The sequence below is a fragment of the Vombatus ursinus genome, unplaced genomic scaffold (assembly GCF_900497805.2).
Source record: "Vombatus ursinus unplaced genomic scaffold, bare-nosed wombat genome assembly UNPS02014818.1, whole genome shotgun sequence".
NCBI classification, from domain to species: Eukaryota; Metazoa; Chordata; class Mammalia; order Diprotodontia; family Vombatidae; genus Vombatus; species Vombatus ursinus.
Window position 1 is genome coordinate 57,156,579 of NW_020954596.1, and position 22,068 is coordinate 57,178,646.

General features: G+C 35.3%; 1 protein-coding gene across 11 annotated transcripts in view; it reads right to left on the minus strand.

Annotated features, from left to right (window-relative positions):
* FRYL (FRY like transcription coactivator) overlaps positions 1 to 22,068 on the minus strand; it is a 290,501-nt gene that overhangs the window by 62,714 nt on the left and 205,719 nt on the right. For all 11 annotated transcript variants that reach the window (XM_027835975.1, XM_027835982.1, XM_027835981.1 and 8 more), the window contains 12 exons: positions 20,973 to 21,145; positions 19,067 to 19,227; positions 18,239 to 18,349; positions 17,035 to 17,189; positions 16,626 to 16,725; positions 15,060 to 15,228; positions 12,837 to 13,096; positions 12,287 to 12,427; positions 8,354 to 8,522; positions 5,180 to 5,264; positions 4,570 to 4,682; positions 1,099 to 1,249 (listed from right to left, as the gene is read on the minus strand). In XM_027835975.1, coding sequence (XP_027691776.1) covers positions 1,099 to 1,249; positions 4,570 to 4,682; positions 5,180 to 5,264; positions 8,354 to 8,522; positions 12,287 to 12,427; positions 12,837 to 13,096; positions 15,060 to 15,228; positions 16,626 to 16,725; positions 17,035 to 17,189; positions 18,239 to 18,349; positions 19,067 to 19,227; positions 20,973 to 21,145 — 1,788 coding nt within the window. The remainder of the gene's footprint in view (positions 1 to 1,098; positions 1,250 to 4,569; positions 4,683 to 5,179; positions 5,265 to 8,353; positions 8,523 to 12,286; positions 12,428 to 12,836; positions 13,097 to 15,059; positions 15,229 to 16,625; positions 16,726 to 17,034; positions 17,190 to 18,238; positions 18,350 to 19,066; positions 19,228 to 20,972; positions 21,146 to 22,068) is intronic.

Below are 22,068 nucleotides of genomic sequence, written 5' to 3' on the forward strand. Positions count from 1 at the left end.
AAATATTCTGATATAATAGCTACACCAAAATTCTGCTAAATGCAGTAACAAATTCAGAGTCAAAATAATAGTGCCCTTATAAAAGCAGTTATTTTTTAGATGTAGTAAATTGTTACCATAAAGTTTAAATAATTTTAAAAAGTTTAAAAACTGCTTGCCTCAAGTCTCTCCCCACTTCAATCCATACTCCATTCAGCAACCAAAGCGATTTTCCTAAGGCACAGGTCCTATCCCATCACTCTACCATGCAATAAATTCCAGTGGCTCCCTACTGTCTCCAAGATCAAATACAAAATGCTCTGCTCGGGATTCATAGCCCTAGCCCCTACTTACTACCTTTCCAGTCTTCTTCTTCTTCTTTTTTTTGTGAGGCAACTGGGGGTTAAGTGACTTGCCCACACTCACACAGCTAGGAAATATTATGTGTCTGAGGTTGGATTTGAACTCAGGTCCTCCTGACTCCAGGGCCAGTGCTCTATCCACTGCGCCACCTAGCTTCCCAACCCCCTCCCGCCCCCGAGTCTCCTTATACCTTACTCCCCAATAGGTACTCTTCGACAGAGTGACCCTGGTCTCCTGACTGTTCCACAAACAAGACACTCCATGTCTTGGCTTGAGGTATTTTTTTCTGACTTTTCCCCTATGCCTTGGAAGCTCTCCTCCTCCACTGTTGACTACTGACATCCCTGGCTTCCTTTAAATCCCAATTAAAATCCCATTTTTTACCTGAATGCCTTACCCAAACCCTATTAATTCTATCATCTTTCCTCTGTTAATTATTTCCTATTTATCCTGTATATTATTTCCTATTTATCCTGTATATAGCTTATTCTGAATGTTTGTTTGCATCGTGTCTCCCCCATTAGACTGTAAACTCCCTGAAGGCAGGGACTGTCTTTTGCCTCTATCCCCAGTGCTTAGCATACTGCCTGGCACTTGGTAGGAGCTTAATAAATATTTACTCATTGATTTAATGATGCATATTAGTTGATTACACTCAGAATTCTATGTTTAGGATCCTTTATGTTTGGTCCATTTTGCATCTTTAGAAAATTGAAAGTTTTTAAAGTTCATAAAGAATTACACTCTAAATTTTACCTGTGAAGAGATAATCCAGGTGATGAAGTTTCAGGCAAATAATCTACCAATGGTGACCAACACCCTCCAGCAGGAGGAAAAGGCAGGGGCTCTCCTTGATTATGTTCCATCACTTTCAGTCGCCAATTAGAGTAAAGTGGCATTGAATCACCTATCAAAATAAAATTATTTTCCTTTTACACATCATTTGTTTTATATCAGCTACACATTAGCTACACATTACTCAAAAGAAATAGAAAAGAGCCCCTCACAAAATTAAAGACACTTTTGCCAGAAAAAGTTAGGCATAAATACATAATCAAAAATGCTAATTTGAGAAGAAAAAGTTCACAGATCTCTTTTTTTCCCCCCTTTTCCACTAGGCAATGGGGTTAAGTGACTTGCCCAGGATTACACAGCTACTAAGCGTCAAATGTCCGAGGCCGGATTGGAACTCAGGTCCTCCTGACTCCAGGGCCGGCACTCTATCCACTATACCACCTAGCTGCCTCAAAAGTTCATGAATCTTAAAGGTCAACTAGTTAATCTTATCCATTTTACAGATAAGGAAACTCTGAACCAGAGAAAGCGACCTATTCATGGCCACAGAGAATTAGGTATCAGAGCTGAGATTCAGACCTAGATCCTCTGTGTCCAAATTCACTTTTCTTTTTACTACTATTAACACAGATTTATTATATTAGGTTCACTTTTTGTACCAAAATATTCAATGGAAAAGCATTTATTAAGCACCTCTTAGGTTGCAAGCCCTACCCCTGGTGCTGGGAATTAAACAGACATAAATTAAACAGTTCCTGTTCTCAAGAAGTTCATGTTCTACCTGGGAAACAACAACTCAGACACAGAGTCAGAAGTGAGACACTAGCAGCTGAAGGGATGAGGAAATCTCCCACGGAGGATGCTCTTGACCTGAGCTCTCAGAAGCCAGGGATTCTGAGATGTAGGATGATCAAACGGTGAATTCAAGGCATGAAGAAACAAAGGCATGGACACAAGACGTGTGTGTAAGCAAGAAGTTTGGTATGGATGGAGCATAGAGGGGAAGAAAGGTAGAACTCTAATAAACCTGGACAGGTAGGTTGAAGTCAGGTCGTAAAGGGTTTTAAAAGTGAAACAGGAATTGTACTGGATCCTAGAGGCAATTAGGTTAAGTTATTGGAGTTTACTGAGGAGGAGGCAGACCTGTACTTTAAGAATATAATTTTTGGGTAAAGACACTTGAAGGAATGAGATGAATTTGGAATCTATAGCAATAGTATAAATGACAGGTGATGAAGGCAAGAATCATGGTGGTAGCCACGTGAGTGGAGAGAAGGGGGGAAATGTAAAAGCACTGTGAATGTAGAATTAGTAAACACTTGGCAACTGACTAAATATGTAGGGAGCTAGAATAATGAGTCGAGAGCATGACAGTAAAGTTAGGAACCTGGGTGATGGGAAGGATGGTGGTGTCCACAACAGAAACAGAGAATTTAAGAAGAGAGGTGTTTTTGGAGGGAAATATAAGTTCTCTTTGGGGCATGTTGAATCTAAGATGGTTATGGCAGATCCAGTTAAAAATATCTAACAAGCAATTGGTGATGTGTGACTGGAGCTCAGGAAGGAAATGAGAGAGAAAAAGGGGGAGGGAGGGAGAGAAAGAGAGAGAGAGAGAGAGAGAGAGAGAGAGAGAGAGAGAGAGAGAATGCAAGAACAAGAGAGGGAGAGAGCATGTATGTATCTGGGAGTTCTCTGTGAAGAGATGAAACTATCATTACATTGGAACTTAACAAATTTGGGGAGCAGAAGCCCTCTTTACAGGTAAAGCAGCCTTATAACACGGTCCTTTCGGACTTCAATAATGATCTTAGGTAGCTGTTGCATTATACTGAATCTTATCCTAGTGCACAGAGGTAGGAAGTACGGTGGAAAAAACTCACTGAAAAATGAGGAAAACAATTTATGTAATCCTGGCTATGCCACTGCATAAGGAAAATAGAAAACCAGATAGTTCGTAATGAAAGAGGGCATCTATCAATAACTGTTAAGCACTTACTATTTAAACAAGTTATTATTTTTGTTTGGAATGAAAGATCAAGCAGGAAGACAGGAGAAAAGGAAAGACAGGTAATATAAGGAACTGACTCCAAGAGGTCAAGTCACTGGCCCCAGTTTCTCTTACGTAAAAAGTTGTCTTAGCCAATTCTAAGTCCCCTTCTAGTTTTTTTGTTCTTTTTTTTTTAGGCAATTGGGGTTAAGTGACTTGCCCAGGGTCACACAGCTAGTAAGTGTCAAGTGTTTGGTCTGAGGCCAGATTTGTCAGGTCCTTCTGACTTCAGGGCCGGTGCTCTATCCACTGCTCCACCTAGCTGCCCCATCCCCTTCTAGTTCTAAACATTGTAATATTCTAATTTTAGGATTATGGTAGTTTCAATTTGTCATTCAGTTCATACTTGCAAAAAGAAAAGAATTCATGTTTTTATTAGAATAAGAAAATATATTTTTCTACATTTTAAAATTCCCAAATAAGTGATTCAAAAAATTGTATATTTTATGTTGTTAAATGTCTAGAATTTATACATTAATTGAAATGATTAAAATTTCACACTCTCAAATAAGAATGAAAAGACTTGTATGCTTTATAAGTGACGCTTATCTGTACTTTTCCACTTCATAATTTTGTAGAATCAGAGGCATAAAAATCACATTGGGGTAATGTGGTACAACGTCAAAGGAACTTGATAAGGCATTAGGTCACACAGTTTTAATTCCAACAGTGATTAAATTTTCTGTAACTTGGACAAATTACTTCATTTTATCTGTAAAATGAAGGGGGACTGGAAATCCACGATGTCTTCAAGCTCTAAAGTTCAATAATTCTAAATCAGTTAACTTCTTTCTTCACACAATACTATTCTTACAGCAAAGGATGGAATCTCCTCTAATTTCACCCTAAAACTTATAAGAACCAGTAAACACGTGCCTAAGTTCCTCAGGGAAGGATGGGGTGAGATTTTCATAGAATTCCTTCTCACAAGCAAGGAGAGTAGAGAGGAGAGTTCATTCATTATATTACATAACAACAACTGATAAATGAACATAATTTCTTACAAAATTTTTTAGAATGTACTATAAGTTTGCAATAATTAATTATACCTTGGAGAAATCAATAGCTTTATTATTTTGACTTTTCTTTAGTCTCAAATATTGACTTTTCTATAGTCAATAAAATGGGTCTCAATTTTTAATCTACTTAATAACACAGCAACATTTTTTTCCCCTAAAATGAAGATGTCACCGATTAAGTTAGGACACTTCTATTGTAATTGACAATTTGTTGAAAATGTATTTACTAAGAATATTCTATATATGTTAATAGAATTATAGACTTAATGTTATAGAAATACACTTTTAACACTTTAAATAAACATAATTTTCTATTTTTACTTATAATATTTGATAATTAAAGAGAAAATGACTTGAAAGCATTACTTTTCTCTTCTTCATATGACCCTCCTGAGCTGCTACTGTAACGAGATTCTAGTCTGTGATGTTGTCGATTTAAATTGCTGTTCAGTCCACTGTAGATGTCTAGATGAACATAGCTACAGAAAAAAGTATCTCCGTTAGTGATTTGGCACAAATCACAGTAAAACAGTACGCCTATTTTAATGTTCATTTTCTATGCATAAAAATACATATTGCAGAATAATAACAGAAACTAACTACATTTTCTTAGTTTTCTCCTGAAAACTAAAAAACTAAGGCTTTTATGCCAAAAGTTAACTAAAGATTCTTATCTTAAAAATAATTATCAAGTAGAATGCAGATATAAAGATATCTGTTGTGCAAAGGCGTGGAAGGTTAAATTTAAAAGCAAAACAAAATATGACAGAATTTTTTGATAGATAATATTTTAAGTTATTTTAAAATATATTTTACAAACTTAACAAACAGAAAAATTTCCACTATATTAACACATTTATCTTAAGAATTCTGAATGAAAGAATATAGATTGTAATGCATCATTCAACACCAATTATCCTGAAAGGACTAATTAATTTAATAATTAGAACCACAAGTATTAGCATAGAATACATACCTCTCCTCAGTGTTGTCTTTCACGTGCTTATTGTCGAGGCTGCCATCTGTAGGAGGTACCATTGTATTGCTACTGGAAGTGGTTCCTATAAATCAGAATGAAAAGTACTAGTATCTACATATTATAAGAGTGTATATAATCTAAAAAGTGAAGATTACATAATGTTATATAATTAGTGAATAATACATAAATATTACTCCATGACCTAGCTGAGAATGTGGGCATAAATTTTATTTGGCTGTTGAACAGTTTTATCTGGAAAAAATCAAACAGAAAACTGATCTGTAAATAGCCTAGATGGGTTTTTATTCTCAATTTATCCCTGAGGCTAGTAAATGGTATGTTCATTTAACTCAAACATAATATAGTGTTTGGTTCTGTGTATGCAAATATATGTGTTCCTGTGCATGCTATAACGCATGTAGTGCTTTATAACACTGATCTCTCTTGGCTCTCTCCTTCTCTGTGTCACACCAAACCTCACTTTCTTTTGCTGGATTATCATCCATGCCACACCCACTTGAATTCCAAGACTATGCAGGGCCTTCTTTTTTTTTTTTCCTCACTATACTCTAATTTGGTGACTTCAATACTTCCCACTGGTTCAATTACCACCTTTATACAGATGATTCCTAGATTCACATATCCAACCCTAGATTCTCTCCTGCGCTCCACTTAAACACCTCAAACTGCTTATTATAGATTTGAAATTGGGTATCTTAGAGGCACCTCAAAGTTAGTATGTCCAAAATAGAACTCATTATCATTCCCCACCCCTATTACTTCTAGTCACCAAGGTATGAAATCTTACTTGTCATCCTCAACTCCTTACACTCTTATCCTATATATCCTATCAGATGACATTTCCAGTTCCACAAAATCTCTTCCAAACATCCATTCTCTCCATTTATACAGTTAACTATCCTAGTTCAAGCCCTCATGATGTCTTGTCTGGACTACTGTAATAGACTTATAATTAGTCTCCTTGCTTCAAGTTTCCCTCCATTTCTATCCACCCTCAAAATAGCCACTAAAATGATTTTTTCTAAAGTCAGGTCTGACTATGCCATGGCTCTCTATTATCGTCCGAGATCAAATAAAAACTCCTCTGTGTGGCACTTAAAGCTTTTTACAACCTGGCCCTAGCCTACCCATTCTGCCTTCTCCCATCCACACACTCCATGGTCCAGCTATACTGGCCAACTACTTGCTTGCTACTTCTCACATAGGACGTGACCTTTTCTATTACTGCACTTCTATGCTGACTTTTCCCCTGAGACTGGAATATACTCCCTTCTCCCAACTGCCCTTTAGACTATTTGGTTTCATCAAGACTTTGACCAAATGGCTGATTCTGCATCAGGTGTTTCCCTGATTCCATCAGTTGGTAGGGCTTCTCTTTCAAGGTCTCCTTGTACGCACTTTATAGGTTTTGTATATACCTCTAAGGTAGGGACTAAATTTTTTGAAGGGAAGGGACCCTTTCCTTTCTGTCTTTATATCCCCAGCACTTAGCAAAGTGTCTGGCCCTACACAGATGCTTAACAAATAAATGTTTGTTTGCTTGATTTTAATGCTTAGCTACTAACTATGAATTTTTTTTTAAATTTAGCATTCTAAAACAATTATTTGGGATATATGAATAAATCTACATCCTAGTTTGTATTAGGCATGTGAATATTCTAATTTTTCCATAAACTTAAGAATCTTCATATGTTATCATATTCATTACTCATACAAAATATAGTCACGTTAATTCACAGATCTAGAGCTGAAAGAAATCCTCAAAGAAAATTTAGAATAACACCCCCATTTTAAAGATGAGGCAACTGAGGCCAAGGAAGGTTGAATGACTTGTCTGAGGTAAAATAGGTCATAAGTAGAAGGAGGGATTACTAGGTCTTCTTACTCTCATGCTAGTGCTGTCTCTCAATGGTAGTCTGTTAATTACCATTAATATGGATTTCCTTTTGAAAGATACTACTCTGATACCACAAGAGGGTATGGAGATGAGTCTGGGTTCCTGAAATTTGGGGCAGTAGAATCCAACAATAAGGTCTTACCAACCTATACAGGATTTTAGCATGGTCCATGATGGAGTACATGACAGTTTTTTGGAGAACTCGCTTGGCTAAATTCAGAAAAGCTCATTACTAGTCAATTACCAAACATTTATTCAGCACCTCCTACGTGCTAGGAAGTAGGGTTCAAATTAAAAAACGAAAATCCTTGCCCTCAAGAACCTGACATTCTATCGGGAGGATAACACAAATCTAAGCAGGTACATAAAAATAAATACAAGTTAATTTTTGGTGAAGGGCACTACCAACTATAAGGATTAGGAAAAGCTTCATGTAGAAGGTGATGCTTGTACTGAGTTTTGAAGAAAACAGGGACTGATTCTGCGAGGCAGAAGTGAGGTGGGAGAGCATTTCAGGCAAAGAGAAAGCCGGTAGAGACACAAAAACAGAAGAAAGAAATTCCTCTGTGAACAAGATCAGTCTATCTGGAATGCAGAGAATGGGAAGGAGAGTAATGTATAATAAGGCTAGAAATGTAGGCTGGCATCAGGCTATGAAGGGCTTTAATAGCTAAACAGAAGGATTTTTATATTTAATTGTAGAGAAAATAGAGAGCCACTGGAGTTTGGTATGACTTATACTTTAGGAAATTCACTCTGGCTGCCTAGTGAAGAGTGAATTAGACAGGAAAGACTTGAGGCAAGAGTCCAAATGGTAATCTATTCAAGAATCCTGGTGAAAAGTGATAAGGAACTAAACTAGGATGATAAATATATGAGGAGAGTGAGAGAAGGGAAGGATGCAAGATGTGAAGTAGATGTAAAAAGGACAAGATATCTCAACTGACTAAGTGGGATAACGGAGAGTGAGGCAATAAAGATTACATTTAGGCTGTAAACCTGGTTGACTGGAAATGTGGCATTTTTAACAGAAAGAGAGAAGTTAGGAAGATGACTATGTGCTGGAGGAAAAATAGTAAGTTCAGCTTTGAATGTGCTGAGTTCAAGAAGCCTATGAAACAGCCAGTTTGAAATATCTAATAGGGAGTTGGAAATGTATGGCTTAAGCTCAGGAGAGAGACTAGTACTGAATAAATGGATCAAAGATCAAATATCTATTGCCAGAGTAATAAAAGTATTAAATAAGTTCTTACCTGAGGTGACAGATGGTATTTTATAACTGGAAGTAATGCGGTAATATGGTGGATTATCCATGTGAGTGATTCCTGAGCTGACTGGATCTGTAAGCTGAAGTTCACTCACCAATTCTTCTAAGAGCTGCATTGTTTTATCTCTGCCTAAATATACAATAACCTTCTTCACCTGTCAGTGAAAAAAATTTTCAGAAAACAATGAAATATTAATACTTATCACTTACAATGATGATTTAAGCGACAGATGATTTTAAAATACAGCATGATTCAAAATTTAGCACATTTGCTCAGTAGCAGTAATAGCCATAAAGTCATAAGGGAGATGTATTTGCACTAAAATATTCCTTTCCTTCCATCTCCTCTTGTATATAAAACCATGATACTTAGTTGATGAAACTATAGTTATTAGGCCTTTGTCACAAAAACTATTTGTCCCTCCATTCCCAATTGCATTTCCCCCTGTATTTTTCACTGTCAAAAATTTATTTGTGATTTGCTATTGATGAACATTTTTAAGGGGCTAAAGATGTTGGGGTTTCATCCTTTACATTTTCTATCCCCAAAATCAATTTATGAAGGTATTAAAAAGGAATGTGGGAAAAACAAAACAAAACAATTCCCCTGATTGTCACTTTCAGATCTATAACCAGAGCTCTTGTTTCTTACCTGGTCTGTACCATTTATTTCCAACCAGAATTTCCACCATTACCCCCAAAATTAATATGATGAAATGTTAGGTTGAAGATGAAATATTTTCTTCCAAAACTTATCATTTATGGCAAACTAAGTTACTCTCACTTGAGACTGAATAGTCATTTTTGAAAACTCACCTCCTATATTCATTCTGTCACTGCTAATTCCCAAGTAATTTCTAAGTAAACCATCATGTTATTAGCAAACAGTTTTGTCACGTCTTTGACTATCTTTGTGCCTTTAATTACTCTCTCTTGTCTTATTGATACAACTAACATTTCCAGAACTATATAAGATAATAGCAGCAAAAAGAGTTGTATCCTTGCTTTACTCATGTATTTACTGAGAAAGTATCTAGTTCAGGAGTCCTTATCATATTTTTTTTGGTGTGGGTGTGTCAGGGGCCATCTGGCATTATGGTGAAGCCTTTGGTCTCTTCCAAGAAAAAAGTTTTTAAATATGTACAATAAAATACATATGATTACAAAAGAAACTAATTATAATACTTAAACAGTTATCAAAAATATATGTTTTTTAAAGTTCATGGACCCCAGGTTAAGAATCCCTGTTCTAGTGTATCCCTATTGCCCATAATGCTGTTTAGAAACTTTTTGTCATATTTAAAAAAAAAAAAAAGACACCTCTACGCTTATGTTTCATAGGGTTTTTTAGCATAAATGAGTATTCTACCTTGTCAAAATCTTTTCCCTACATCTATTGCTAATCATGTAAGCTTTGGATGATTTTGTCTTTGAAATGATTATATTGATTGTTTTCCTAGTATTGACCCATCCTTGTCTCCCTGATATAAATCGATTTTGATCATAATGAATGATTTGCCAGGATTCTGTAGCAAAATTTTAAAATCAATATTCATTAATACATTTTGGTCTATATTTGTCTTTCTTTGCTTTATACTTCCCAGATTTAGGTATTAGGGTTATGTTTGTCTCAGAAAAGGAGTCTGGTAGAGTGACTTCTCTTTCAAATTCTAAGAATTATTCGTGTAGTATATAGTAATTTTTCTTTAAAATTTCTTGAAAAGTTGATGGAATTATCTTGTAAATACATCAGGAATAGGGGTAAACAGTATTTTATGGCCAAATCATCCTTTGTCATTTTATCTGTTCCTTTCCATTCCTGTTGAAGACACTATTCTAGTCGAGGCCTTACTACTTCAAATCTCAATTAATGAAACAGTTTCCTCTGACCAATACATATCATACATGATGAGAGCAATTCCTAAAACACTCCTTTTATTATATCATTCCCCTGGGAACTTAGACTCACTGCCCTGCTGCCCATAAAGTCCACATAGAGCGCTCTATTGCTCAAGACTCTAAATCCTTTCCCCATTTTATCTAAACAAAACTGCTCTCTCACTTTTCCACAACAGACTTTCTATTCTATTAAGATTACTCTGCTTATCAGTCTGTGCACATGCTACGCTCACTCTTTAGGCCTTTGCTTCTATCTTTTCCCCAACCCCAGAACTCTGTCTCTCCTCTTCTCTACTCATCTAAATCTCACCAAACCATTATGGTGCATCTCAAATTCCATTGCTACAGAAAGCTTCCCCTGATACGACTATTAACTATTTCCATATTCCTGCCCTTACACCTCAACCTTAATAAATGCATGTTTCCTTCCTTCCTGACACAAGCTCCTGCCTGGGCGGCAAATATAAAAGGCATCACTGACAGCAAATGACCTTGGGATCAGGTTCACTTTGTGTGCTGGGATTCCTCCTGCCTATGTGGACCTCTGATAGAAATTTCAAATGATCACCTGGATTCCTGCTCCCTCTTTAGCTGTGATTATTGACTCTTCAAGCCTTCCTGATATTTGGTTACTCTTCGACCTCTTTATTCACCTCTTAAATTTACAGTCAAGAACAGAGCACAACAGGGGCAGCTAGGTGGTGCAGTAGATAGAGTATCGGTCCTAGAGTCAGGAGGACCTAAGTTCAAATCTGGTCTCAGACCAGACACTTTACAGTTACTTGTTGTGTGACCCTGGGCAAGTCACTTAACCCCAAATGCCTCCCCCCCACCAAAAAAAAAGGGCACAAGAGATTGTAATAAGTCACCAATGGCAGGAGAAAAAAAAGGGAATGGCCTCTTAGGCTGTTTTTGTAGAAGTACAGTGCCCAGAATGATCAAGATGATGGTTCTGAGCAGATTGCATTGGGAATTCTGGTCTTAATCTTGAGTGCCACACTTATGAAGAGCAACTTAATCAAAAAAAGAGCTCAGGGGGAGAGTAACTGAAATGATAAAGGGATTTGCAATTATGCCATATATAAATTAATTAGAGGAAATAGTGATATTTTGCATAAACAGTACAGCTGTCTTCAAGAGTCTGATGGGCTATCATTTAGAAGAGAAAAGTCACTACTGAAATTAATTTCAAGGCAATGAGGTATTCCAAAAAGGGCTCAAATTTTTCTTCTGATACTCACTGTGTGATATGGGCAAATTAATCTCTTTTAGCCTCATTTTCTATCCCTATAAAATAGGGATAATACTTGTACCTCATACAGTTACCTCATGAGGTAACAACTTGTTACTCATACACAGTTGTTGGGAGGGTCCAATGCAGTACAAAGTGCTATATCAATGTCATCAATTATTACTACGAACAATTGGTAACACACATAAACTCAGGGTATTCCCTTACATAGCATCACAGAAGTATGTTACAAGTAAGGGAAGAGGGCAGAGAAAATAGAACAAAAATAGTGACTGTAGGTTATACTTCCCATTTGACCAGTGAGAAGGAAAAGGTTTTTGAAGATTGAAAAATGAGCAGAGGACCAGCAACAAGAAAGAGCCCTGGGGAGCAGCATGGAAAAGGCACTAGCTTTAGAATCCATGTATGTGGGTTAAAATATCACTTTTACTCGCTACTCACTTTGTGACCGCCATCTGTCAAATGAGAGGGTTAAATACAATGATAGTTAAAGTCCCTTCTAGCTCCAAAAGTTGGAGGAACGGATAGAAGCAAAAGAGCAGCAGACTTCAGCTCAATGTACAGAAAAACATCCTAAAAGTTGGAGCCGACCCAAAATGAAATGGTCTGTCTCAGGAGGGAGATGGGTGAAGGGCATGCAACCAATAGGATCTCAGACCATGGCTATCCTGGTTCTCCTAAACCTGACAGCTTCTTTTCTGTGCTGTAGTTACACTGCTCATGCATGGAATGGGTGTTCAGAATATCACTGTTAAATTGAATACATACATAAGGCAAGAGGCTAGGTTCACTATTCACTCCACAAATGCTGATCAAAAAGTGCAAAATTATTTTCAAATTCTTTGGCCAGCTGTCTGCCAGTGTGGTCCAAACATTCTCAATCTCTGACCATGCCAACTCGTCACCATACTATGAAACAAAATTAAGATATATTCATTAAAAAGATTAAAAATGTAAAACAAAAATACATGAAACAATTTTCTATTGAATTAATTTAAAAGGCTTTGACCATGAAACATCACCATCTAAAGCTCATCAATGCAGATACAATATTATGTTCAATTTCTTTGACAAATCGAATGAATACTCATTTCTTTTGTTACAATTTAAATATAAATTACAGTTATCACTCAGGGCCGTAGCAGCTAGAAAAAGCATCATTTCAAACAAATGAGAAATTTCTTGAAGAAAGCATTTATAATTTCACATTTTAGTTGTCTTACAAATTTATTTAGCACATTACTTATTCCAAACCACATTAACTCCTTCAAATCAACTTTTAATATTCTTTATAGGAATTAACAAAGATCCAGGTTACCTTTGCTGTCATGTACATCAGATTGTTCAAAACCATTGCTGTAGCCTGTGGTGACCCCCAACCTTCTCCTCGTAGCCAACGTCTACTATTCACCATGAGTTCTCGGTCTTTTAAAACTTCATCTTCATCTTCATCATGCCGCCTTACTGTTGGCAAAGGTTTCAAATCCACCAACTCTATATTGTTCATCCATGGTAACAAATAGTGCAACATTATTTGTCTCCCAGCTGGATGAGCCGTTTGAATTCTCTGACTTATCTCTGTAAATAAATTTTAACAGTTCATTCCAAAAGAAATTGAACCTATTTTCATTTGCAAAATTATAGGTATTTAAAATGATCATTTCACCTTTCCATTCATTTAAGCTAAATGATATAAGAAGGAAAAAATTAACAGCTAAAAATAAAGCCGTAGCCTTTCTTTATACCTGAGATATTTTTCAGTGCTTAAAAAGGAAACTTAATTGCAGAATGGAAAATAAAAGTCCTCATGCTTCCTGTCACAGAAGCTATTAAGGCAAAGGTTAAAAAATTATTTGTCAGGGATACAATAAAAAGAAAATTCTTACAGTTGCTTGGAGGCTATACAGAAGTTCCATTCAATTGTAAAGTACTCTATGAATATAAGACCTTTTCTTAAAGGGAAGAAAAAATAAGATCCTGAAGTAAAATGATAGTTTAAACTACTTAACTATTAAATGTCTTCAAATTTAAAACAGTTAAATATAAGCATATGACTTCCAACAAGTGAGTTACTTTGCAGGCTAGATATTCTGATTTTTATTTAAACTTCTTCTCGAGGCTTAATTTTCACATTCAGCAGAAAAAAGGCTGGTGTAAATTCCTCCCAGGATGCTAGTTAGTTATGGATACTATGCAACTAACTCTGTGTCTACAAAAGTAACTGGCATCATAAAAATTTAATGATAGTATTTTAGTGATTTAGTTAGGATACTCAAAGGACTTTAATGGAAAACCTTAAGAGACCATTTGGTAAAGATGTAAGTAGTTAATGGGCAGTCAAGGAATAACGTATATGTTTTTCAGATTGCCTTCGGTGTTTGGGGATTAAAAGAAGGAGGAAGGAATGAGACTGGGTGGGGGTGGGGGTAGGGGTAGGGGTAGGGGTGGGATAGGGAGATAAGAGGAAGGAGAAGAGGGGAGGGAGAAAGGAGGTGAGTGGTGGGGAGAAAAGAGAAGAGGACAACAGAGAGAGTAGAACTGGAGAGGCAGGGTAAAATGCCCTGAAGGGATAGAGGAGGAAGATAAAGGAGGAAAAAGGGTAGACAGGGAGGAGAAGGAAGGGTATGGAACAAGTGGGGGTGGGAAGAAGAGAAAGACAGGGAGAAGGGAAAGAGAGGTAAAGAGAAGCGCGGGAGGAGGGAAGAGGGAGAAAATGAGAGGAGGAAAGACAGAGAGGGAGGGAGGAAATGTAAGGAAATGAAGGACTGAAGAAGGAAGTTAGGAGGCAGAGAAAGGAAGAAGGAATGGATAATGAAAATAGTCCAAACTTGTCAGCCTGGTATTGAAGTCCCTCTGCAATGAGGCTACAACCTACCTTCCCAGTCTCTTCTCCTAATAACTCTCCTATATAAACTCTAGTTTGCTGCCAAAATAAATTAAGGCAACAACTATGATGAAATTCTAGAGGAGAAATACTCCCTTGAAGCAATCAGCACCAACCCACCACTTGGCAGATATGACAGCTAATAATCAATTCACATCGGTGGCTAGGGGATTAAGGGTACGTTCCAGATAGAACCTAAAAGATAAGCAAATGGATATTCTGGACGGAATATTTGTGTGTATGATCTCTAAGGTCTCTACCAATTCTACGAGTCTGTGATCTGTGGGTTGGTCTGTTTTGCTTTCTGTCAAAACGTTTTAAGTAGAAAATACAGAGACATGCACATACAATAAGAACAAGCAGTACAATAAACTCTTTCAATACAAAGTTGCATATGTCACGAAAATATCAGTAGGGCAGGAAAGAAAGTGTTTATTGGGGGGACAGGGACAAGGTTTAAAGCCTTTAAAGAAAGATTTAGTGACAGGAATCCTTATAAGATGTCAATCATTAGGGTGCACTGTCTCTGCAATGACAGATACTAGACTTGTGTTTCTTTACTTAAATTCCATCTGGAATCTAATATAGTCTGAAAATTTGTTTAAGGCAGCCATTCAAAATGAGTAAATATGTCCTTAACCAGTTAAATTTTCATACCTGAAAAGATAGCAAGGGTTAGTTCAGGATAAGTCCTTGCTAATTCCTCTGACAATTGATAATATGAAACAGAATACAGGTGTGGCAGAGGAGATAGCTGACTGAGTACTCCATCAATTCTATGAACCTCCAATTTGTGAGCGTAGCGAAACATCTTCGGTTCTAGAATCTACAGGAATAGAATTATAACAATTAAAGCTAAAGCTTTAATTTTAGTTAAAATTAATATCTGATTACAAAATTATCTTGCAAGAACACTCTTGATTATAGAATGTACAATAAAATATCTAAGTGTTTTTTTTTAATATTACTACTTTAGAAAATATATGGAGGAAACAATTCCTGTGGCTTTTTATATGAAATTTTGTGTTAAATGCTAATCAACAATACAGTGTAGCACCTAGGCTTAAAATATATGCAGAAGTTTGAATATATAACTGCTCTTGAATATAAATAAGATTAATTTAAAAAAAATTATCCTAGATAATAGTCACAGATAAAAAAATTAAACAACTACTACTACTACTACTACTATTACTACTACTACTACTACTACTACTACCTGCTACCACAATTTTTTCAACTACTCCTACTTCTCCTCCTAATACTAGTTAACTTTTGTAACAGCACTTACTGGGTGCCAAGCACCGCATTAAGCACTTCACAAATTATTATCTCATCTGATCCTCACAACAGCTGTGAGAGGTAGGTGCTATTATTACCCACACTTTACAGATGAGGAAACTGAGGGAAAGAGCTTAAGTAATTTGCCTGGGGTCACAAAGCTAGTAAGTGTCTGGGGCTAGATTTGAACACAGATCTTCCTGACTCCAGGCCTAGCATTCTATCCACTGTACCACCCAGCTTCTCCCTTAGTACTAATTTTAATATTGACATGCAGAAGTCAAACTCTAAAAGAAACTTGAAATTGACAAGAACGGCTATTTTCAATTTTAGCAAAAAGAACATAGTATAAAAATTATGTTTCTTTGAACATCCCTTCTATTGCACGTTATTTGGAAATAAATGATGTTCTCCAAACTAGTATATCAGTTAAGAGCTTGCCACCTCATCCTATATTGCCAAAAACTGTTGTGGAATAAATGAAAATGCTCCTGCATAAAGCAAAACTTTAGTTTCATGAAAGTATTGCTTATTCATTCGAGAAAGATAATTTATAAAAATTTACCATAAAAACACTTTTCTCTTCACTCAAAAGTACTGTGCTACTCGAGGTAATTTAGGATAATCTAATCTAATATTAAATAAGATTTTAGAAGCAAATGGATTTTATAGAACTCATAATTTTAAAAAATGACTTCAGGTATACACATTTTAAATTAGAAATGTGAATTCTATACAGTCAACTGAATTAGTCACATATTTTTGAATTTCAATGCTTTATACTATACTTCATCCACTATTATTGATGACTAAAGCATAACTCTTGCTATCATATAACTAAAAATATAATGAATACCAATGACGTATGTCACAAGAAGTAAAATAAATCACTTTGACCCACTACGAATAAAGCATGGGCTTAATTAAAAATTGTTTACAGACCTGTAATAACTGCATAGCAACTTCATAGATACTCCTTGAAGAATCAGCTGCTTTAAATAATATCAGGTTTAGGAGAGTCACTGTGTCACACTGGTAGTCCCTGGGGGTAAATTTTACATATTCAGTAAAATAATGTTTGGCTGTTTTCACAAGAGGCATTAATTATCTAGTACATGTTTTAAAATATTCCCAAAGTCAGAGTCAGTATCAGGTATGCTTTCTGCACCTGTATATTTTCTAATATTAAAAGAGATTTAACAGAAAAACACTAAGAACATGTTGTTTGGGGCAGAATTTAATATTGTAAAGCAGAAAGGAATACTCTACTATTAATATACAGTATTTCTGAAGAAAAGTGAAAATAGCTTATTTAAAAGTAAAATAATGTCTAAATAAAATGATAAAAGACCTGTTTTGGAACACATTAGCTATAGCTTTAAAGCAGCCAGCTGCTACCCTCTTGGAACCCGTGTAACATCGATCCACAGCCCAATACATCAGATTGCTCTGGTCAGGGTTGAGCTCCAATAATAGTGTAACTGCCTCACAGCCCAACTGATGAACCTAAAAAACAAATAAAAAAGCAACAGGCAATAATGCAAAAATGGAGAAAATTTAATTTGTAGAAATGTTTTCACTAAAATAACATGAGACATGTATTGATTGTATAAGTAATTGTATAATTCCTCCCACCCTGTTGCCAATTAAGCATATATGTAACCCCTACAAGAGGACATCAGAGGGTGAAAAGTTACTTGAATAAATCTGGGCTTGTGGTTCACAAGGTTAAAAAAAATATCCCAGTTGTAAAACTTTCCTCTCTGAAAGCCTCTCTGACGGAGGTAAGATCAAATGAAGAAAAAATGGAAGTAATTATTACATTAAGCTGTCATTTACCTCTATAGCACTTTGTATAAAAATACTTCAAAACAACTCTTTTTTTGTTTTGTTTTAGGCAATTGGGGTTAAGTGACTTGTCCAGGGTCACACAGCTAGTAAGTGTCAAATGTTTTGTCTGAGGTCACATCTGAACTCAGGTCCTCCTGACTTCAAGGCCTGTGCTCTATCCACTGCGCCACCTAGCTGCCCCTCAAGACATCTCTTTATTGCAGCAATCAGAGGTAATATGTTTGGAAGGCAACACTACAAATTTCCTCAAAACTGGAGACAATAAGTAAAAGGTAGTGTGAAGGTTGCAGGAATGGAAGGGAAAGGGGCAGCTGAGAGGAAGTGGGGGGCAGGGAATTCAATATACAAGTAAATATGGAAAACATTTTTATTATAGGAGATCAAATGTACTCTACAATGGTATTTCACTTATCCAATGTACATGATTATCAGGCTGATAAAACATAAGAATTATTAAGCCCATTTTTATAATGAAGGGGAAGATGACATGTCACCAATTAATAAATACTGTTTTAAGAACTAGAATCTAAGGCACTTCTGGACTAATTTTACATAGTATTCTCTTTCTGTATGTTTTAATTAAAATTTCATTTTTAACAATTTAGTAAATAAGGCTTAGGTTAATCGATTCACTCTAGAATCCTAAATTCCTTAAAAGGTACATAATATGAAGTGTTAAGAAAGACACACATTTGTGCTATTACCTTTTTGTCCAGAGAATCTAAAATATTATCCAGCCATTTGTATAAGTAGCCATCTGAAGAGAGTCCTACATTATCTGCAACAGGGCCACAACAGAGAACAGCAGACATAGCCTTCAAAAATAAAATTAAAAATACACATTCTAATAAATAATGCTGCTGAGAGATGTTGACTGAGTAAATTCAATTAGTTTTAATGCTTACTAATCCCAAATCTTAAAAAAACAGAGATATAATAATATTTGTACAATAAGGCATTCTATTATACAGAAAAAGTAAATGACATGGCACCAAATCAGACAGACAAGTTTATAAAATCTAAAAATATCCCAAATGTATTAAAAATAAAAACTTTTAATATTTATACAACAGACTTCAACACAAAGATGGGAATAGGGGTAGCACAGGCAAAAAAAAATTTTTTTTGGAAAACATTTCAGAAATAGGAAACGAACAATGTGAAAGGCTCACATAGAAATCTTAATTTAATCCTATATATCATACTTTCTCTCAGGAAACAGGAGGTGGAACAGGAGGTGGTTTCACAAAGGAGATGCCTTTGTACTATGCTGTTATGATGAATGGGTACAAATTCAACAGGGAAAGCTATGGGGTAAAGTGGAAGGAGTGGTCATTCCAGGTGACAGGAACATTGTGAACAAAGTTAAAGTAGGAAAATGTTTGGATAAGAGCAAAAATTAGGTTGGAGTGCAGTGTACATGTAAGAGGGAAGTAAAAGAAAAGGTTGCTAAGGTAAGCTGTAGTGCAATCATGGAGAGGCTTGAATACCAAGCAAAATGCTATGAGAAAAATAAAGTTGTAGGTAAATACCTTTAATGCACAGTACTGATGTCTATTAATCTGCATGTTCCTATCACTGTATCTGTCCAAGGGAGTAAACATGATGCTAAAAGGACCTGCCCAATGACTGAACAACATGAAGAGACTGTGACGGAGGCTCTGTTGGGGAAAGATGCTTCTTCTCTGGTGAACTATAAAGAAAAGCAGAACAGAAATATTTGAGTTTTACCTTACTACCCTTTACAAGTATTTGCATACATAATAAAAATATTAGCTAAAACTTTAAATCTGTATCATTTTAATCAAGGCAAACTTTCTATTTCATTTGTGCCAAGTTAAAAGAGAGAATGACTACAGCATACGTTATTGTGACATGATACATGACAACTTTCAAAGCTGAAATTTCATGCTGGCAACGTGATGTATTTAAAAATAGCATCGGCAGTCTAGGGTACAGCTCCAACTATGACAGTGACTAATTGTATGACCTTGGTAAAAATCACTTTACCCAAAGGGTCCTGAGTTTCTAGATCTATAAAATGAGAGAGCTGGACTATGTGAGATGCTTCGAGCACTAACAATCAATGATTCTCTACTATAAGCTCTGGAACATAATGTCTGATTTCACAATAAAATTTAAGTTTATCATGTAAGTTATCTAGTTATCCAATAGGAATAACATATCTATTATATGGACTCTGTGTGTGTGTGTGTGTGTGTGTGTACTTAAAAAAAAAAATCAAGGGTGGAGGGCACAGGTAGACCTGCAATTTCAATAAAGTAACTCCTGGTAAGAAAGTCCCCCTAAGGATGAGGGTTAGCTTTTTTTTTTTTTTTGGAATTTAAAGTTTTAGTGAGTTGACTAGGGCATTAAGAGGTTAAGTGATTCCCAGAATCATAAAGGCAGAGGTGGGACTTGAAAACCCAATTGTTTTTGACTCCAGTGATAGCTCTCAGATCTCTCTCTCTCTCTCTGTTTCTCTAACGGCACCTTTGTTTCTATCTCTTTTACACATTTATACAAGTATGTTAAAATTATCAATGAATTTTTATCTGGGATAATCTAAAAAAATTCAATATATAGATAGTATCAAAGCTTTATGCTTAGAAGTATTCTCTGAAAAGCTACAAGTCCAAAGTCTCTTATTATTATTACATCCTTATTACATCATTGTATTTGTATTATGACACAAGCTTACGATTTGAACTACAGAAATTAAAGGTCATTAAACCTATATAAGAAAGAGAATATGTGTGGGCAATCAAATCTTTAAGTAGGTAAAAAGCAGAAAGCAACATCCTTGTCTTGAAAAAGTTGACAAGAATTCATGCCCGAATAAAAATTTAATCGTTAACAAATCAGAAAAATTAATTCAAATTTTTTAAAATTAAGTTTATATTTGTAATATGCCCCAAAACAATATTTAACATATTACAGATATAATAAGGCCTTATACTTATTATTTGGAAAGCTATAAATAATATATTTTTAGAATTATATCTTCATTACATCACTGCATCAGTATCATTCAGAAAGCTTGATGTCCGATTTAGACTTCTCATTTTTTTCCAGGTTGTTATTGATTATACTAGTTCATTTTCCCCCCAAATGCCTTTCTCTAAAGTAAGGGGTATCTTTCTTACTTTTCTTTCCTAACTTCACTTTTAGACACTCCTTTCTGCTGCCCAGTCTGTCTGAAACAAGCTTTCTATAAGCCTCCACTGTTGCTTGCCTTCAAATTTATCTCCGTCTTCACTTTGATGGAAAACGAAAATAGGCACCAATTCAATGATTCTATAAATTCTTGCCACCTGTGCTTCTCTAACATCATTTTCCAATATTTATGTCTTGTCACTTTAAGTCACAATCTCAGTGGAGCAGGGAAAGAAGACACCATGGATAATCAATTAATGCTATAAATACTGAAAACGATACCTGGAACATTCTGAATGATATTCGCCACTAAGGCACTAAAATGGCATCGTATATCCTTCAGTGTATCAGAGTCCTTTTCATTTTCTGCTTCTAGGAGTTGCCTAGTTAGATCTACATACTCCAGCAAAGTGTTATTGAGGGAATGTGTTTCATTATCAAGGCCACCACTTGCACTGAAAATAAAAAAGGAAAATTATTAAGAAAACATAAAGTAAAAAAAAAAAAGAATGACAAATTTTCGAAAAGTCATCTAAGAACCAAAATCAGAGGTGTATTTGCTAAACTCTGCAAGGTTCCTATGCCAACTGGATCGCCAACCTGTTAATATTTCAATATACTGTCTGGTGTTTTCTCAGATAAACAAGTTGTTGGTAAGGATATGTCTTCCTAAACTGAGCAAGTATATTTTGTGAACATGTCATGTTTTAACATTAATTAGGAAATGACTCAATTCTATTTTGGTGGAGTTTTTAAAATTACCTAAATAATGGTGGTAGCACAATATTATCTTTAAAAGCATAGTAAGAAATAAATTCTGTCTCTTAAGGAATAAGTATTAACACTGTAAAACTAGAACTTTACATTCCTGAAGCACAACAGAGTATTCATGCTCTAATTTATAACCTCCTTAAAGGAAATAAATACTTTTGAAGTCAAACTTAAAATGCAATTTCCTATAGTCTTCTTTTGTGTTTTCTATACTTTCTGTTTTACCATTATGTCTGCACTTAAGTTAATTATGAATATATTTTATTGTATTTTCTAAAAGACACTGTTTTTGATAAATCTGGTCCTTGCTAGTAGTATGGGACCCAAAATTCTTTTGTTAATAAAATAAAGTTAAAAAAATAAACCCGATATTTGATTTTTTTAAAAATACCAGTTTTGTGTTTTAATACAACTTGACTTGTATTACTTTTTATTATTTTGTGAGCCTTTAATTATCATGTGACATTTAAAAATACTGTTTTTGCCACGCTTATACTTTGGCAGAGTAAGAGACTGCTTTTTTAAAAGGAGCCCAAAGTGTACATTAATAGTCCCTGTGTGCTTTATAACAAATATTTCATGTTTATGATTTGATGATCTTACATTT